Source organism: Portunus trituberculatus, chromosome 40 (genome assembly GCF_017591435.1).
Source record: "Portunus trituberculatus isolate SZX2019 chromosome 40, ASM1759143v1, whole genome shotgun sequence".
Classification (NCBI taxonomy): domain Eukaryota; kingdom Metazoa; phylum Arthropoda; class Malacostraca; order Decapoda; family Portunidae; genus Portunus; species Portunus trituberculatus.
Window position 1 is genome coordinate 11,359,822 of NC_059294.1, and position 13,975 is coordinate 11,373,796.

At 38.0% G+C, this 13,975-nt stretch overlaps 1 protein-coding gene across 1 annotated transcript in view; it reads right to left on the reverse strand.

Moving 5' to 3' along the window:
• The window catches only part of LOC123515941 (nucleoprotein TPR-like), a 32,135-nt gene that overhangs the window by 2,565 nt on the left and 15,595 nt on the right, over positions 1-13,975 (reverse strand). Inside the window, exons 20-34 of the mRNA XM_045274870.1 lie at positions 13,799-13,965; positions 13,055-13,273; positions 12,271-12,486; positions 11,232-11,338; positions 11,003-11,072; positions 7,292-7,438; positions 7,036-7,089; positions 6,678-6,761; positions 5,890-6,045; positions 5,646-5,705; positions 5,104-5,231; positions 4,703-4,772; positions 3,252-3,393; positions 2,689-2,840; positions 780-2,508 (exon numbers count right to left, since the gene is read on the reverse strand). Coding sequence (XP_045130805.1) covers positions 780-2,508; positions 2,689-2,840; positions 3,252-3,393; positions 4,703-4,772; positions 5,104-5,231; positions 5,646-5,705; positions 5,890-6,045; positions 6,678-6,761; positions 7,036-7,089; positions 7,292-7,438; positions 11,003-11,072; positions 11,232-11,338; positions 12,271-12,486; positions 13,055-13,273; positions 13,799-13,965 — 3,501 coding nt within the window. The remainder of the gene's footprint in view (positions 1-779; positions 2,509-2,688; positions 2,841-3,251; positions 3,394-4,702; positions 4,773-5,103; positions 5,232-5,645; positions 5,706-5,889; positions 6,046-6,677; positions 6,762-7,035; positions 7,090-7,291; positions 7,439-11,002; positions 11,073-11,231; positions 11,339-12,270; positions 12,487-13,054; positions 13,274-13,798; positions 13,966-13,975) is intronic.

The following is a 13,975-nucleotide window of genomic DNA, read 5'->3' on the forward strand; positions in this document are numbered from 1 at the left end:
GCTAGCATTGGTAGCGCTGCTATATTTGGTCATGACGTAGTCCTATGGTAAGTACTATTGGCTCCCAGGAAGCACACCGCTCTAGCCAGCTAGTCTCCCGCAAATTTCTGTGAGGTGCGTGAGCGTCGTGTTGTGGTGATAATTATTTACGTATTTACGTATTTATGGAACTATTATTTACAACTATGGCTCCTGGTGCTAAGAGGAAGCTAAAGTTTAGTGATAAAAGTGATAGACAAGGCGGGACAAGACGCAAAGTGCACAGGTTGGAGGTTGATCCCGACCCCGCTATTGTGACAACATCGTCACCCACGCCTGATAAAAACATACGTAACTATAATCAGCCAATATGAGTGAAAACACAAAAAACGTGAAAACACATAAAAACATGAGCAGTGCCTTACATTATGTAAGAATACACATAAAAGCACCTCCCCCGAGTTGCCGCTACCACAATCTTCTCCAACTATCGGTTATTATTCTGAGACAACCATAGTGAGTAGAGCAATAAAAACTTGTAGGATGATGCATTGTCATGTCTACTAACAGCAGATTTTTTTTCCAGAGTAATTAATAAGAGTTGATTTTTTGATGATAATTGTGGTAATGGGAGGGTGCGAATTTTGCGGCCATCGTTCTTAGCGGGTTAAATGTAAGAATATTTTGAATAACAAAATATGCAGGCTCTTCAATAAAACTTTGAAATTCCCAGATATTAGAACCTCAGAGCATGAAAAGTTCATAGCAAACAGAAAATAACTACTGAGTATTGTACTTACTTGTTTGGGGTGGATTTGATATTTCAGGGTTGGAGCCAAATACAAATCCACCAGAAGGAACTTGTGGGGAACTGACAGCTTCAGAAAATCCATCTCCACGTCTGGGAACAAATAGGGTTGGTGTGGATGGAACAATACTATCATCTCCTCCTTCTTCATACTGAGGTAACTGGCTGAAGGGAAGTAATGCCTGGCGACGCTCTTGACGAATGATAGGTCGGGGAAGTACAAGGGATGATCTTGAGCTGGTCTGTGATGGCCCATCCATTCCACGACTTGAAGAGGAGGGCTGGCTTGGTCCTGCTGAGGGCTGAGGATGCTGGCTTTCACTTGGAGCTTCATGAGATTCACCTCTTGAATCCTCTGCATCTTCTGACAAGCGTGAAGTCGCTTCAGCTTCTGCCTCAGCATCTCCTAGGTTCCCTTCAGCTTCTCGGGTATTCTGTCCTTCCTCTGCATTAAGGCCCTGACTGCATTCTCGAGTAGTTTCGTCATGCTCCATGGCTTCATCTTCATCATCAGAGTCAATCTGATGAAGACCAGTTTCTTGCTCCTCTTCTCCCATGTGATCATCTTCCTCCTCCTCTTCTTCCTCATCTTCCTCACCTGGATCATATTCTCCTTCATCATCTGATTCTAACTGAATTACATCATCATTTTCTTGGGTCTGACTTGCATCATCATTCTCCTGCTCAGCATGTGATGATGATGGCCCTGCTTCTTCTGCTGATTGCTGTGCATCTCCTTCAACACACGTGCGTTTTGCATCTTTAGTATTACTAACTGTCTCAGGTGAATCAAGCTTTCTTTTCAGCGAGCTGGTGTCTGATGGCCCAGCCATTTCTTGAGAGCTGAGTGGGCTCACAAGAGCAATGGCTTGTGAAATCAATGTGTCAGCAGATACTTCTTGAGAGTCTTGCCTTAAGTGTTGGGCTGAAGTTGCTGCAGTTTTGGAAGAAGCTCCTGCACCTCCAGCAGCTACAGATACAATAGGTGCAACAATAGAAGTACTGGCTATGGCAGTTTGAGGTCCTAAAGTAGACTGACTGGCCAAAGTAGACTGTGAACCTGCAGTTGAAGAAGTAGCTGCAGCAGTTTGCAAAGCTGCAGCTTTTGTGGAGGGTGCTGACTGAACAGCTGCTGTTGATTGAGTGGCAGGAGTGGATTCAGCAACACCTGTGGTTGACTGTGAGGCTGAAGATGACTGACTGGCCAGTGTTGATTTAGTAGCAGTTGAAGACTGTGATGATGGTTGTGATGATGTAATAGAAGATATTGCAGCTGCAGGAGCTGTTGGAGTAGTGAGGGAAACTGACACTGGTGTTGGGGAGACAGTTGCAGTGAGGGTTGTAGTCATGGTTGTGGTAGCTGAAGGTGTTGTGGTTGCTGTAGTGAGCAAAGTTGGGGCAGAAATGGCTGGTGTGGGTGTCACAGTGGCTTGAGGCAAGGTCACTGTGGAAGACACCATACCATCACTATGGGTTTCCAAGGGAGACACCACCATAACAGTTGATCCTTGGGGAGGTGCAGACCCGCCTGTGGGTGGAGCCATTGGGCGAATGCTTGCAGTGGGAATGGCACGTGATGGTGGAACAACCTGTGTAGCGGCCTGTGAGCGAGGAGAAGCAGATGCAGCCCCTGGAGTGCTCATGGGCTTGATATTGGCAGTGGGTGGCGGATCAAACCCAGTCTTCTCTGATGAAACACCACTTGTAGATGGCTTAGATACCTGATGAATCAGAACATGAATATTTGGAGACAATGATAGTACTTGATGATATAAAAATGTTAAAGCATATATCCCTTACACTATATTTCAGAATGTAGTGCAGTTAACATCAGAAAATCTATTAATCATTTAAGAAAACTATATGAAATTAAGATTTACACAAATATGATTCAAACATACTCCTGTAGCTTGCTTCTGTAGGTTCTCCAACTGTCGCTGCTGCATTTGAAGCTTCTTGTTTAGAGTTTCAATTTCATGTGTTAACTGTTCACGTTCCTTTTCTAAATGAGCAATGCGTGTCTCATATATTTGTTTCTGGTTTTGGGTTTCCTCTGTAAAAGACAAACTTGCTGTACTACATTAAAGCACATAGAAAATATAAACACTGTGAGTATGAGGGAAGTCCACAGCATATCATGAGAATGCTAAGAAAAAATGCAATGTATGAGGCGATGCAAGCTGGATTGTGCACAGATTAAGTGGTTCAAATGAAGCAAAAATATTTTTCACAATCATTTCATTGAGATGCACAAGCATATGAATAGAAAGATAACTTTCAAAAGGAAATAACAAAATAGGCAGAGAGAGAGAGAGAGAGAGAGAGAGAGAGAGAGAGAGAGAGAGAGAGAGAGAGAGAGAGAGAGAGAGAGAGAGAGAGAGAGAGAGAGAGAGAGAGAGAGAGAGAGAGAGAGAATATCAAGGACTAAAACAAGAGCTCAGATCAACTGAATAATTAATAATACCTAATCTCTTTGTGAAGTCTGCAATTTGTTTAGATACATTTTGTTTAAGCTGGGTGGCAAAGTTCTGTGCTACTTGCAGCTCTCTGGTCTTGCTTTCTAAATCACTTCGAAGCTTGGTAAACTCTCCCTCTTTTTGCTGTGCCTGAAATAATGAATAATAGTACATAAAACACTTTCACATGTCCTTCCATTTAATGATGTCTTCACATTGTTATCATCCAACTAATGGCCTTCAATTTTTTTTCTAAATCTCTCAAGGCTCTCACAACTAACAATCATATCAAATTTCAAACCACAACCACATATCTTTACTCCACCAAAGAGCATTTCACCTTCTAGTCTCATCCAAACTTAATCATAAAAATCCTTCATTCTTGACTTCTTCAAGGCACACCACCCACACCTTAGACCCTAACCTGATTCAGATGCCAGCAGTATTATGTGTTTGTTTGTTTTTTGCTTCATGACTCTATAATGACTTCTGAATATAATTTTGAGATTTATATTAACCCATAATAGTTATAAAAAAAAAAAAAAAAAAAAAAAAAAAAAAGATAAATTTTTCAGAAATTCATGACCTACAGACAAAAAACTTAAATGTTCTACTAATGTCAGAACACTAATTTCAAGTTTCATGAATTCCATGAGATTCTCAGACTCTATGACTGACAAATTATATCAAGAACCAAAGATTCATAATACAAATCTATATCTATGTTTATAACAGGCAGATAAATGAGTTATTTACTTGATCATAAGAGACACTAACAAATAAATATCAGGGTGGCATTTAATTACATTGATAAGATTATGATGAAAAAGATCATAACCACTATGATAAGACCCAGCAGTGGTGTGGTCTCCAGACATGCAAAAGGATATCAAGAAATTAGGAAAAATCCAAAGGACAGCTACAAAGATGGTGTCAGAGATGAAGGACCTTCCTTACCTATGAGGAAAGACTGAAAGAAATGGGACTAACAACTTTGAAAGATAGGCAGGAGAGAGGAGATCTATTAATGCTGTATAAGATAGTAAACTGTATGGAAAAAATAGACAGACAAAACCTGGTATTGTTGACAGAAGAAAGATATAGACAGACAAGAGGATATTCTGATAAGATGACGAAAAGTCAATGTTTGAGGAACATAAAAAAGTTAAGTTTTCCACATAAGACAGTGGACATTTGGAACAGCTTGAGTGAAGAGATTGTACCAGCAGAAAATGTGCAAGAATTTAAGGAAAAGTTGGATAAAAGTAAATATGGAGACAAGTCCTTTACGAGCCCTGCTTGATCCCTATAATATACAACTAGGTAAACACACACACACATACATACATATACACACACACACACACACACACAATCCCCCAAAAGTTAACTAAAATTAATCTTAAGCTTTAGTCTTTAGGTCTCTGAAGTAAAGAGAGATGAGATAAGTAATCCTTACCTGAACTTTTGCCTGCTCAAATTCAGCTTCTTTGTTAGACAGCATTTGTTTTAAGTTTGTAATTTCTTTTCTGCAATTGAAAATAGAAGTGTTTAAAATGTGCTAGAAATTTTTTTTGGATGCCTATCAATGAGAAGATAAAAATGTATTCTAAGCAATTGCAATCTATACATAAACACATTATCTACAATAATCTACATTATAATCATAATAGTCAATTCATATTTGAAAGTGTCAGCTTTAATTACAGGAATTTCCATTAACAGTGCACAATAATAAAATTAAGAAAATTTTTTTATGAATTGCAGTTACAGTCTGCTCTCATTGTATAACCATACTTGATTAACTACTTGATAAACACTTAACTTCTATCCACTAAGATCACAAAAAAATTTACTTACTGTAGAGTAGAGCACTCTTCTTGTGTTGCCTCCTGCTTTTGACGAAGTGAACTTATTGTTTCTTCAAATTCCTTCACTTTTTCTGGGCCAACTACAGTTTCACCCTCTGCACCTTCACCTGCACCTGCCTAAAAACAAAACAAAAAGCAAAGTAAATGACTTGTTCAGCAGATTCACATCTACTTAGAAACATTGGAAATAGAAGTGTTAGTAGTTTATTAGCTTTAAATAATGATTAAGCCCTTCCTGAACATGAAAGTTTACTTCTATATTTCACATGTGAGTGCAACACTCAATAGCAAGGAAACTTTCAGATTGTTACTAATTCTCTTTAGTCACACTACATCTTTGAACTGATATCCAATAGTTAAGATTTACCAGCAGCATACTTAATGTGCAGAAGTACTAAATTATATTCAGTTCACACACAAAAAAATTGGATAATGATTTCCATAACTTCATAATATTGCTTCCTAATAAAGTCAATCAAAATGTAGAACAAAGTATATTCTGGAATACTGAAAATTCTCTTAGTTACTTACTCCTGCTGTTGAAGCTCCACCTTCTGCTGCTTTCTTGTACTTGGTTGCAATTTTCCGGAGCTGAGAAGAAAAAGTAGTTTAGTTGTATTTTATTCAATGATACAGCAAGCTGACACTACTCTGAAAGATAGGACACCATGACATGAATCTTAATCAAACTCAGCAGTGAAAGGTAAACAGATTATCAAGATACTGGAAACAACTGTGAATGGGAGGAAAACATAAGAATGATGTGATCATTTACCTGCAAAGACTGTTTTTCAAAGTTATCAGCCTTCTTGACTGCATCTGCTAACTTTGTCTCAGCATCTTTAAGCTTCTCACCAAGCGTTTCCATTTCACGTTTTGTGGTTTCCAGCTGATGTCTCTGTGTCTCTTCTCGTTGCTTCAGCTCCATCATCTATAAAAAAAATAAATAAATAAATAAAAAAATAAATAAATATATATATATATATATATATATATATATATATATATATATATATATATATATATATATATATATATATATACATATACACACACATATATATAGAAAAAAAACATATATATATATATATATATATATATATATATATATATATATATATATATATATATATATATATATATATATATATATATATATATATATATATATATATATATATATATATATATATATATATATATATATATATATATATATATATATATATATATATATATATATATATATATATATATATATATATATATATATATATATATATATATATATATATAGAGAGAGAGAGAGAGAGAGAGAGAGAGAGAGAGAGAGAGAGAGAGAGAGAGAGAGAGAGAGAGAGAGAGAGAGAGAGAGAGAGAGAGAGAGAGAGAGAGAGAGAGAGAGAGAGAGAGAGAGAGAGAGAGAGAGAGAATTAATCATAACATAATTTAACAACAAACAGTTGCTCAAGTATAATTATATAAAATTCTTTTTACTGATATGGAATATTACACTGGTCTTCACTGGTCAGGTACAACATGTAATATAAAACTATATCTCACATTTGCCATTTCTTGCTGGTGGGTGGCTTGAGCTTGCTGTGATGATGCTTCCAGCCCTCGCACTCGCTCCTGGGACTGCACCAGCTATCACCACAATAATTTCATTAGTCAAGCGAGAGCAAGAAAAACCTTTACAATCTAAACACTGTCAAACTGCTATCATTTTAGCACCTCAAGGATAACTATTCAATAGCTTCACTTTTACATATATTCGTTCACTTACAACCGTTCATAATACATATTCACCTCAAGTAACCAATTCAAAACTACTCACATATATACCTTAACATATATTGTCCTCATAAGCTAAACCAATTTATTTCTAGTTTACCTCACTCTCAACTTTACTACAGCTCACCTGCTGCTGGAGACGAGCTCTTTCTGCAGCAACTTTCTTGCTCTCCTCCCCATGCTATGGAAAGGTTTCATAATATTATTGGTAAAATGTCTGTAAACTACTCCAAGAATAGAGAAGAAAGAAAATGAGATGACCTTACATGAAAGGTCTAAGATAAATTAATATTTTGTCAATAAAAATCATAAACTACTAGTAAGCAATTTAATGTGTTATAACGTCTTATTTGACATGTGATGGAAAACAAATGTGGCCTTACTTGTTGCTGTAAACGAGTCTTTTCCAACACATTTTTTCTTGTCTCTTCATGTAATTTCCGTAACTCCTCTCGGGTATTTGTGAGCTGCTGCTGGAACTGATTCTTCTGGTTGACAATCATTTGTTGATTCTTGGATAATAGTGCAAGCTGAAAGAACCAAGAGATCACTTATTAAATATTTACATTCATATGATAAAAATAAAACAGGTGCATAAAAGGAACAATTACAATAAATATTGCTTCTGATTTCATAAAGAGTGTGTAACAGGAAAAGTTAAAAGCACCTATACTATAGTCTTCCAAAACTAAACACGTTTTTTTGGCGTGTCTCCTTAGGGCAGGGGTTCTCAACCTTTTCAATCTTATGTACCCCTCGAAGTCTTTCAGTATTGATCACGTACCCCTTTCCCAAAATGCAGCGTCAGGAAGGGTAAGAATAAATGCATGGTTTATTGACTTAGTTTATTAAGTTTAATTTGTGTTATATATGTGGAGCAGACAAAATTTTTAATTAATATTAGTATGTTTCTATGAGGTAGTGTCGATAGGAACTGGTACCTCACAGGGAGACACTATATGTGATTTACATTCAATACATTTACCAAAAAGGAACTATATCAGACAATTTTCGATCATTATGGCAGTGAACTAGTGTTGCTTCCAGCTAGTTGCAACTTGTAACTAGTGATAGTGATAAATAAGTCACTGTGTGTGTGAATAATATATAAAATAATAAATCGGAACAAATATTATAGGTTTGCAAGGTTGTGTGGCAACTGTAATCCAAGAGAGCTTCCTCTCAAGTGATATAACTCCAAAAGTTTCCTTGTTAACATTGTTAACGTGTCCTGGTTCTAGTGAAGGACACATCCAGCCTAGCACATGTAGGCCACATTGTATTGCAGTTATTCAAAGCTGAAGTATTTTGAGAAACCTGCCACGTATCCCCAAAATTTCTCTCAAGTACCCCTGGGGTTACGCGTACCCCAGGTTGAGAACCCCTGCCTTAGGGAATAGCAGGCCTTCCACTGCTGCCACGTTTCACCCAGAATTTGAATGGTCAAGTGTGACCTGACCCATCTCTCATTCATCGGGCTCTACCTTCCTCCCTCACCTCCGCTCTCTCTCTCCGTGACAATCCTTCCTCATGCCTATATTCAATTTCCATCCTTAAATTTGCATTGTGTATTTACCTAGTTGTAGTTTTACAGGGCCTGGGCTTTACGCTCGTGTGGCCCCGTCTCCATATCTACACTTATCCAATTTTTCTTTAAAGCTATGCACACTCTTTGCTGACACCACTTCCTCACTCAAACTGTTCCAAGTCTCAACATATCTTTGCGGGAAACTATATTTTTTAACATTTCTCAGACATCTTCCCTTCCTCAGTTTTTTACTATGCGATATTGTGCTTCTAATGTCATATTCTTCTCTCAGGATCAGTTTCTCATTATTCACTTGATCCATTCTGTTAATCAATTTATAAACTTGTATCAGATCCCCTCTCTCCCTTCTCTGTTCCAGGGTTGGTAGATCCATAGCCTTTAGTCTCTCCTCATATGCCATCCCTTCAAATTCTACAACCATTCTTGTAGCCATTTTTCGTAGTCTCTCCAACTTCCTTATGTGTTTCTTTTTATGGGATCCACACAACTCCTGCATATTCCAATCTGGATCTTATTAAAGTACTTATCAATTTCTTCATCATTTCTTTGTCCATGTAGTGAAATGCTAATAAAATATTCCTTACCAAATTATATGTCTCTCTGAAAATTCTATCAATATGATTTACTGGTTGATTGTTTTCTTCCATCGTCACTCCCAAGTCCTTTTCCTTTTTTCCTTTTTTTTTTTTTTTTGTGTGTGTGTGTGTGTGTGTGTGTGTGTGTGTGTGTGTGTGTGTGTGTGTGTGTGTGTGTGTGTGTGTGTGTGTGTGTGTGTGTGTAATTCATTGTTTGATCTGCTGCAGTCTCTGACGAGACAGCCAGACGTTACCCTACGGAACGAGCTCAGAGCTCATTATTTCCGATCTTCGGATAGGTCTGAGACCAGGCACACACCACACACCGGGACAAGGTCACAACTCCTCGATTTACATCCCGTACCTACTCACTGCTAGGTGAACAGGGGCTACACGTGAAAGGAGACACACCCAAATATCTCCACCCGGCCGGGGAATCGAACCCCAGTCCTCTGGCTTGTGAAGCCAGCGCTCTAACCACTGAGCTACCGAGCCGTGTGTGTGTGTGTGTGTGTGTGTGTGTGTGTGTGTGTGTGTATGTTTCACTGTTTGATCTGCTGCAGTCTCTGACAAGACAGCCAGACATTACCCTACGGAACGAGCTCAGAGCTCATTATTTCCGATCTTCGGATAGGCCTGAGACCAGGCACACACCACACACCGGGACAACAAGGTCACAACTACTCAATTTACATCCCGTACCTACTCACTGCTAGGTGAACAGGGGCTACATGTGAAAGGAGACACACCCAAATATCTCTACCTGGTGGGGAATCGAACCCCGGTCCTCTAGCTTGTGAAGCCAGCGCTCTAACCACTGAGCTGTGTGTGTGTGTGTGTGTAATTCACTTCTTCGGTCGCCTACTGGTCACCCAGCCAGTCTTCCCCATTACGGAGCGAGCTCAGAGCTCATAGACCGATCTTCGGGTAGGACTGAGACCACATCAACACACAACACACACCGGGAAAGCGAGGCCACAACCCCTCGAGTTACATCCTGTACCTATTTACTGCTAGGTGAACAGGGGCCACACATTAAGAGGCTTGCCCATATGCCTCGCCGCTTACCGGGACTCGAACCCGGCCTTCTCGATTGTGAATCGAGCGTGCTAACCACTACACTACGCGGTGTGTGTGTGTGTGTGTGTGTGGATAGGTTTCTACCACTGTGACACGTGACCTTGTCCCCCACTGTGTCTCTTAGGCAGGCCCTCGCCTTGGACAGTAATGAGTGTTGCCACGTGGAATAAAAAATATTTTATCTTATACACGAATAACCTCATTCCTTTTAGCTGTTCATTTGTAATGTATTTAGAACCCAGTTGTTGCACCATTTGTCTTATTAAGGACTATGGTGAACAATGAATAAAGATTATAACGTTTTCACAGCAACACTGTCACACAGGGCTGCTGGTGTTTGTTATTGTGATGTGCATATCGTAAGCGTGGAATGTTAATTTTTCTTTTAATTAATTTCTTTTAATATTTGATGATACTGGATTTTTGTCACAGCATTTTATATGCCTCTTACTTATGTATACGAAGATTTAATTTGCTAGTTCATGTAGACTTGGTAGAGCTGGAAGGGCTGCTATTCCCTAAGGAGCCCAGCCAGAAAGCCGCATTTAGATTTGGAAGACTATAGAGCAGAAGTGAATTTGTGGTGCACTATAATTTCTTCCACCAGACGAATCAGTATGGATAGAGCATAATCTTGCTCTATAGAAATATAGTAGTATGTTATGAAGTTGATGAAGTTAATTCAGACTGCAACTTATGGGAGCTCTTGAATTTTCTGTATTGCAGAGAATTTCTTTTGACAACTGAGAGAGAGAGAGAGAGAGAGAGAGAGAGAGAGAGAGAGAGAGAGAGAGAGAGAGAGAGAGAGAGAGAGAGAGAGAGAGAGAGAGAGAGAGAGAGAGAGAGAGAGAGAGAGAAGTGTACAATGAAGTAAATGGGACAATAATTACCTGAGTCTTCAATCGGTTAATCTCCACTTCTTTGCTTTGCAGAGCTTTTTGCTGTTCTGTCACCTCTTGTCTGAGGAAGAAATGTAAATAAAATTTTCTACATTATTTAAAAAAATTAGATATTCTAAATTATCAAATGAAGTGAGACTGTAATGTGAGACTTCATGGTTTGAGCCACACTATATAAGATAAAAATGTATATATTAGTAATAAAAATAACAATACTTACTGAAGTTTAACAAAGTCTTCAGGCTTAGCTCGGTTAAGTTTCTCAACAAGTTCTGCAGTTCTCTTTTTGAACATTTCCTTTTCATTTTCAAGTGTTTTCTTTTCAAGCTGTAAAAGTGCAAAGGAGAATAACTAAAATGACACAGGAATGATGGATATTCCATAAAAAGTGAGATTGAGTATATCAAATTTGTATTCTTTAGAGATGTAGGTTAAGAGAGGACTTGATAAAAGTCATTAAGTAGTATAGGGATTATAACAGAGGGGGCATAAATAAAATCCCTACAATAATTAGCTAGGATAGAACCAGAAATAATGGGTTACAAGATTGAAAATATTTAGGTTTAAGAAAGAAATGTGAAAGAACAGACTCCCAAATTGTGGCTGAAGAATGGAACAGACTCAATTATCAGGTTCTTAGAGCTGTTAAAATGGAGCTTTAAAAGAATATTAGACAGATTTATGGATGGGGATGATAGGTGAAAATAATTAGGTATGTTCGTACAGGTACTGCCACGTGTAAACCTGAAGCATCTTGCAGCTTTCTGAAAATTTTGATGTTGTTCTTAAAGGTTGATTAATGATATCAAAAATTTTGCCACAAGGCTAATTCAAATGACATACATATGAATTCAGCACAGTGAATAAATCTTAAATTGCACACAATGAATGAATAACTCATCAAAGGACTGAAAAAAATACAAGATGACTTCTACCTATGACAGGCTCATGGTTAAAATAAAAGAAATTCTGTATGAGATCAACCATTATACCAAAAAGTAAAAAGGCATTCAATGATGTTAACATATGCACATATTCTTCAGTAAGTCAGTTTATTCTATATTACTACAAACATCTTAATACATTCAATGTCATTCAAAAGACTAAGTTCCATTCTTATATGTATCAACCTTGGCTATCTGTAGAAAACCTGTAAGACGGTAATGTCTACAGCAACCTGACTTACCATGCTATAGTTTCTACGCGAGTATGATTAATTTCATAAATCTACAGTAATTCATATGAATACACTGACTTACTGTTAGTGAATCAATCCTATTATCATTCAGCCTCAGTTTCTCCTGTAGTGGCTCAATCTGTTTCTGAATTGACTCATATTTGGCCTTAAATTCAGCGAGCGAGTTCTGCAATCCTTCTTTTTCTTCACGCATGAGGCGGTTGCTGTCAGCCAAAGCATCCATGGTGTGCACCTTCCTCAGGAGCTCAGCATAGCGACTAGCACTGTCTACAGAGACCTGGAGAGAACAGCTAGTTACTCAGTTGGATTGCTTCCTCATATTCCTCTTATACAATCCACTAGAATATACTAGAAGCTTACTCTTATACATGGCATACATTTTATCCTCACTCTTTTTCTCTCTCACTGAAACTCTTTCCAATTCACAGATTTTCTGTCTATACCACTCCTGTGTAACTATTTTATCATCTCATTCTAAGCTTTCCTTTCCACAAGTCCAAACCTTCTCCAACGTTCTGAAACTCAATCACCTTTCTTTACCATACAATCCAAAATTTCACCATCCGGTCTGATCACTAAACAGGAACCTCAGCTGGAATAAGATACATATTTGTATTCTTATAGTTACCAAAGTGGAGATCTAACTTTTCATCCATATGATTTTAAGCAAGTAATGACTTATAGATCTCTCCTAATAGATTCAAAATTGTCTATTTTGATGCTAGTCTTCATCCTACAATCATAAGATGGAAATAAAACCCTGAAAAATATAAAAGTAAAGTAACATAGAGGGAAAACAATAACAAACCTCATAAATTCTATTAGTCTTTTGAGGGTATTCTCACCTGATTTTTTTCCCTTTCTTCAGCAAGCTCTTTAGTTAACTGGTCAACTTGAGTTCTGAGACAAGCCCTCTGTGCCTCAATTCTCTGACTTTCTGCCTGTGCCACCTCAAACTTTCCACAGGTCACATCTCGTTCCCGACGCAAGTACTTAATGATTTCACGAAGTTGGTCGGAAGATCGAGCTTCATCCTCAGTGAATGACACATTTTGACCTTCTCCCTGGAAGAGACACATCATTATTAACTGCTGACACACAAACTCATGTGTTGCTCCTCTGATTCCTTCATAATATCAATAAAAACAACTATAATCAACAAATATTTTGAGGACATTTGATCCAACATGTTAGACATCATATTCATATTACCCTATCATGGCTAGGATCATCTGTTTATCAGAAATACACAGGTTTAAGTGTGTGTGTGTGTGTGTGTGTGTGTGTGTGTGTGTGTGTGTGTGTGTGTGTGTGTGTGTGTGTGTGTGAGAGAGAGAGAGAGAGAGAGAGAGAGAGAGAGAGAGAGAGAGAGAGAGAGAGAGAGAGAGAGAGAGAGAGAGAGAGAGAGAGAGAGAGAGAGAGAGAGAGAGAGAGAGAGAGAGAGAGAGAGAGAGAGAGAGAGAGAGAGAGAGAGAGAGAGAGGAGGGGTGAGGGGAGAGTGATATTAAACATTGTGAAGCCCACATCTGATAAAGAAATAAACTAATTAAAAAAAAAAAAAAAAAAAAAAAAAAAAGTAAAAGTCATACCTCAGATGAGGTGAATTTCTTTTGCATAGTAGCCATTTTATCAGAAAGTTGCGTGAACTGGTCCAAGAGGGATTTGTTTTGCTCCTCCAACTCATGGCTGCGCACCATGAGGTCCTTATTTTCCTTACGCAGTGTTGTCTCACGTTCCTCAAAGCCAAGGCGTGTTTCTGTAATGAG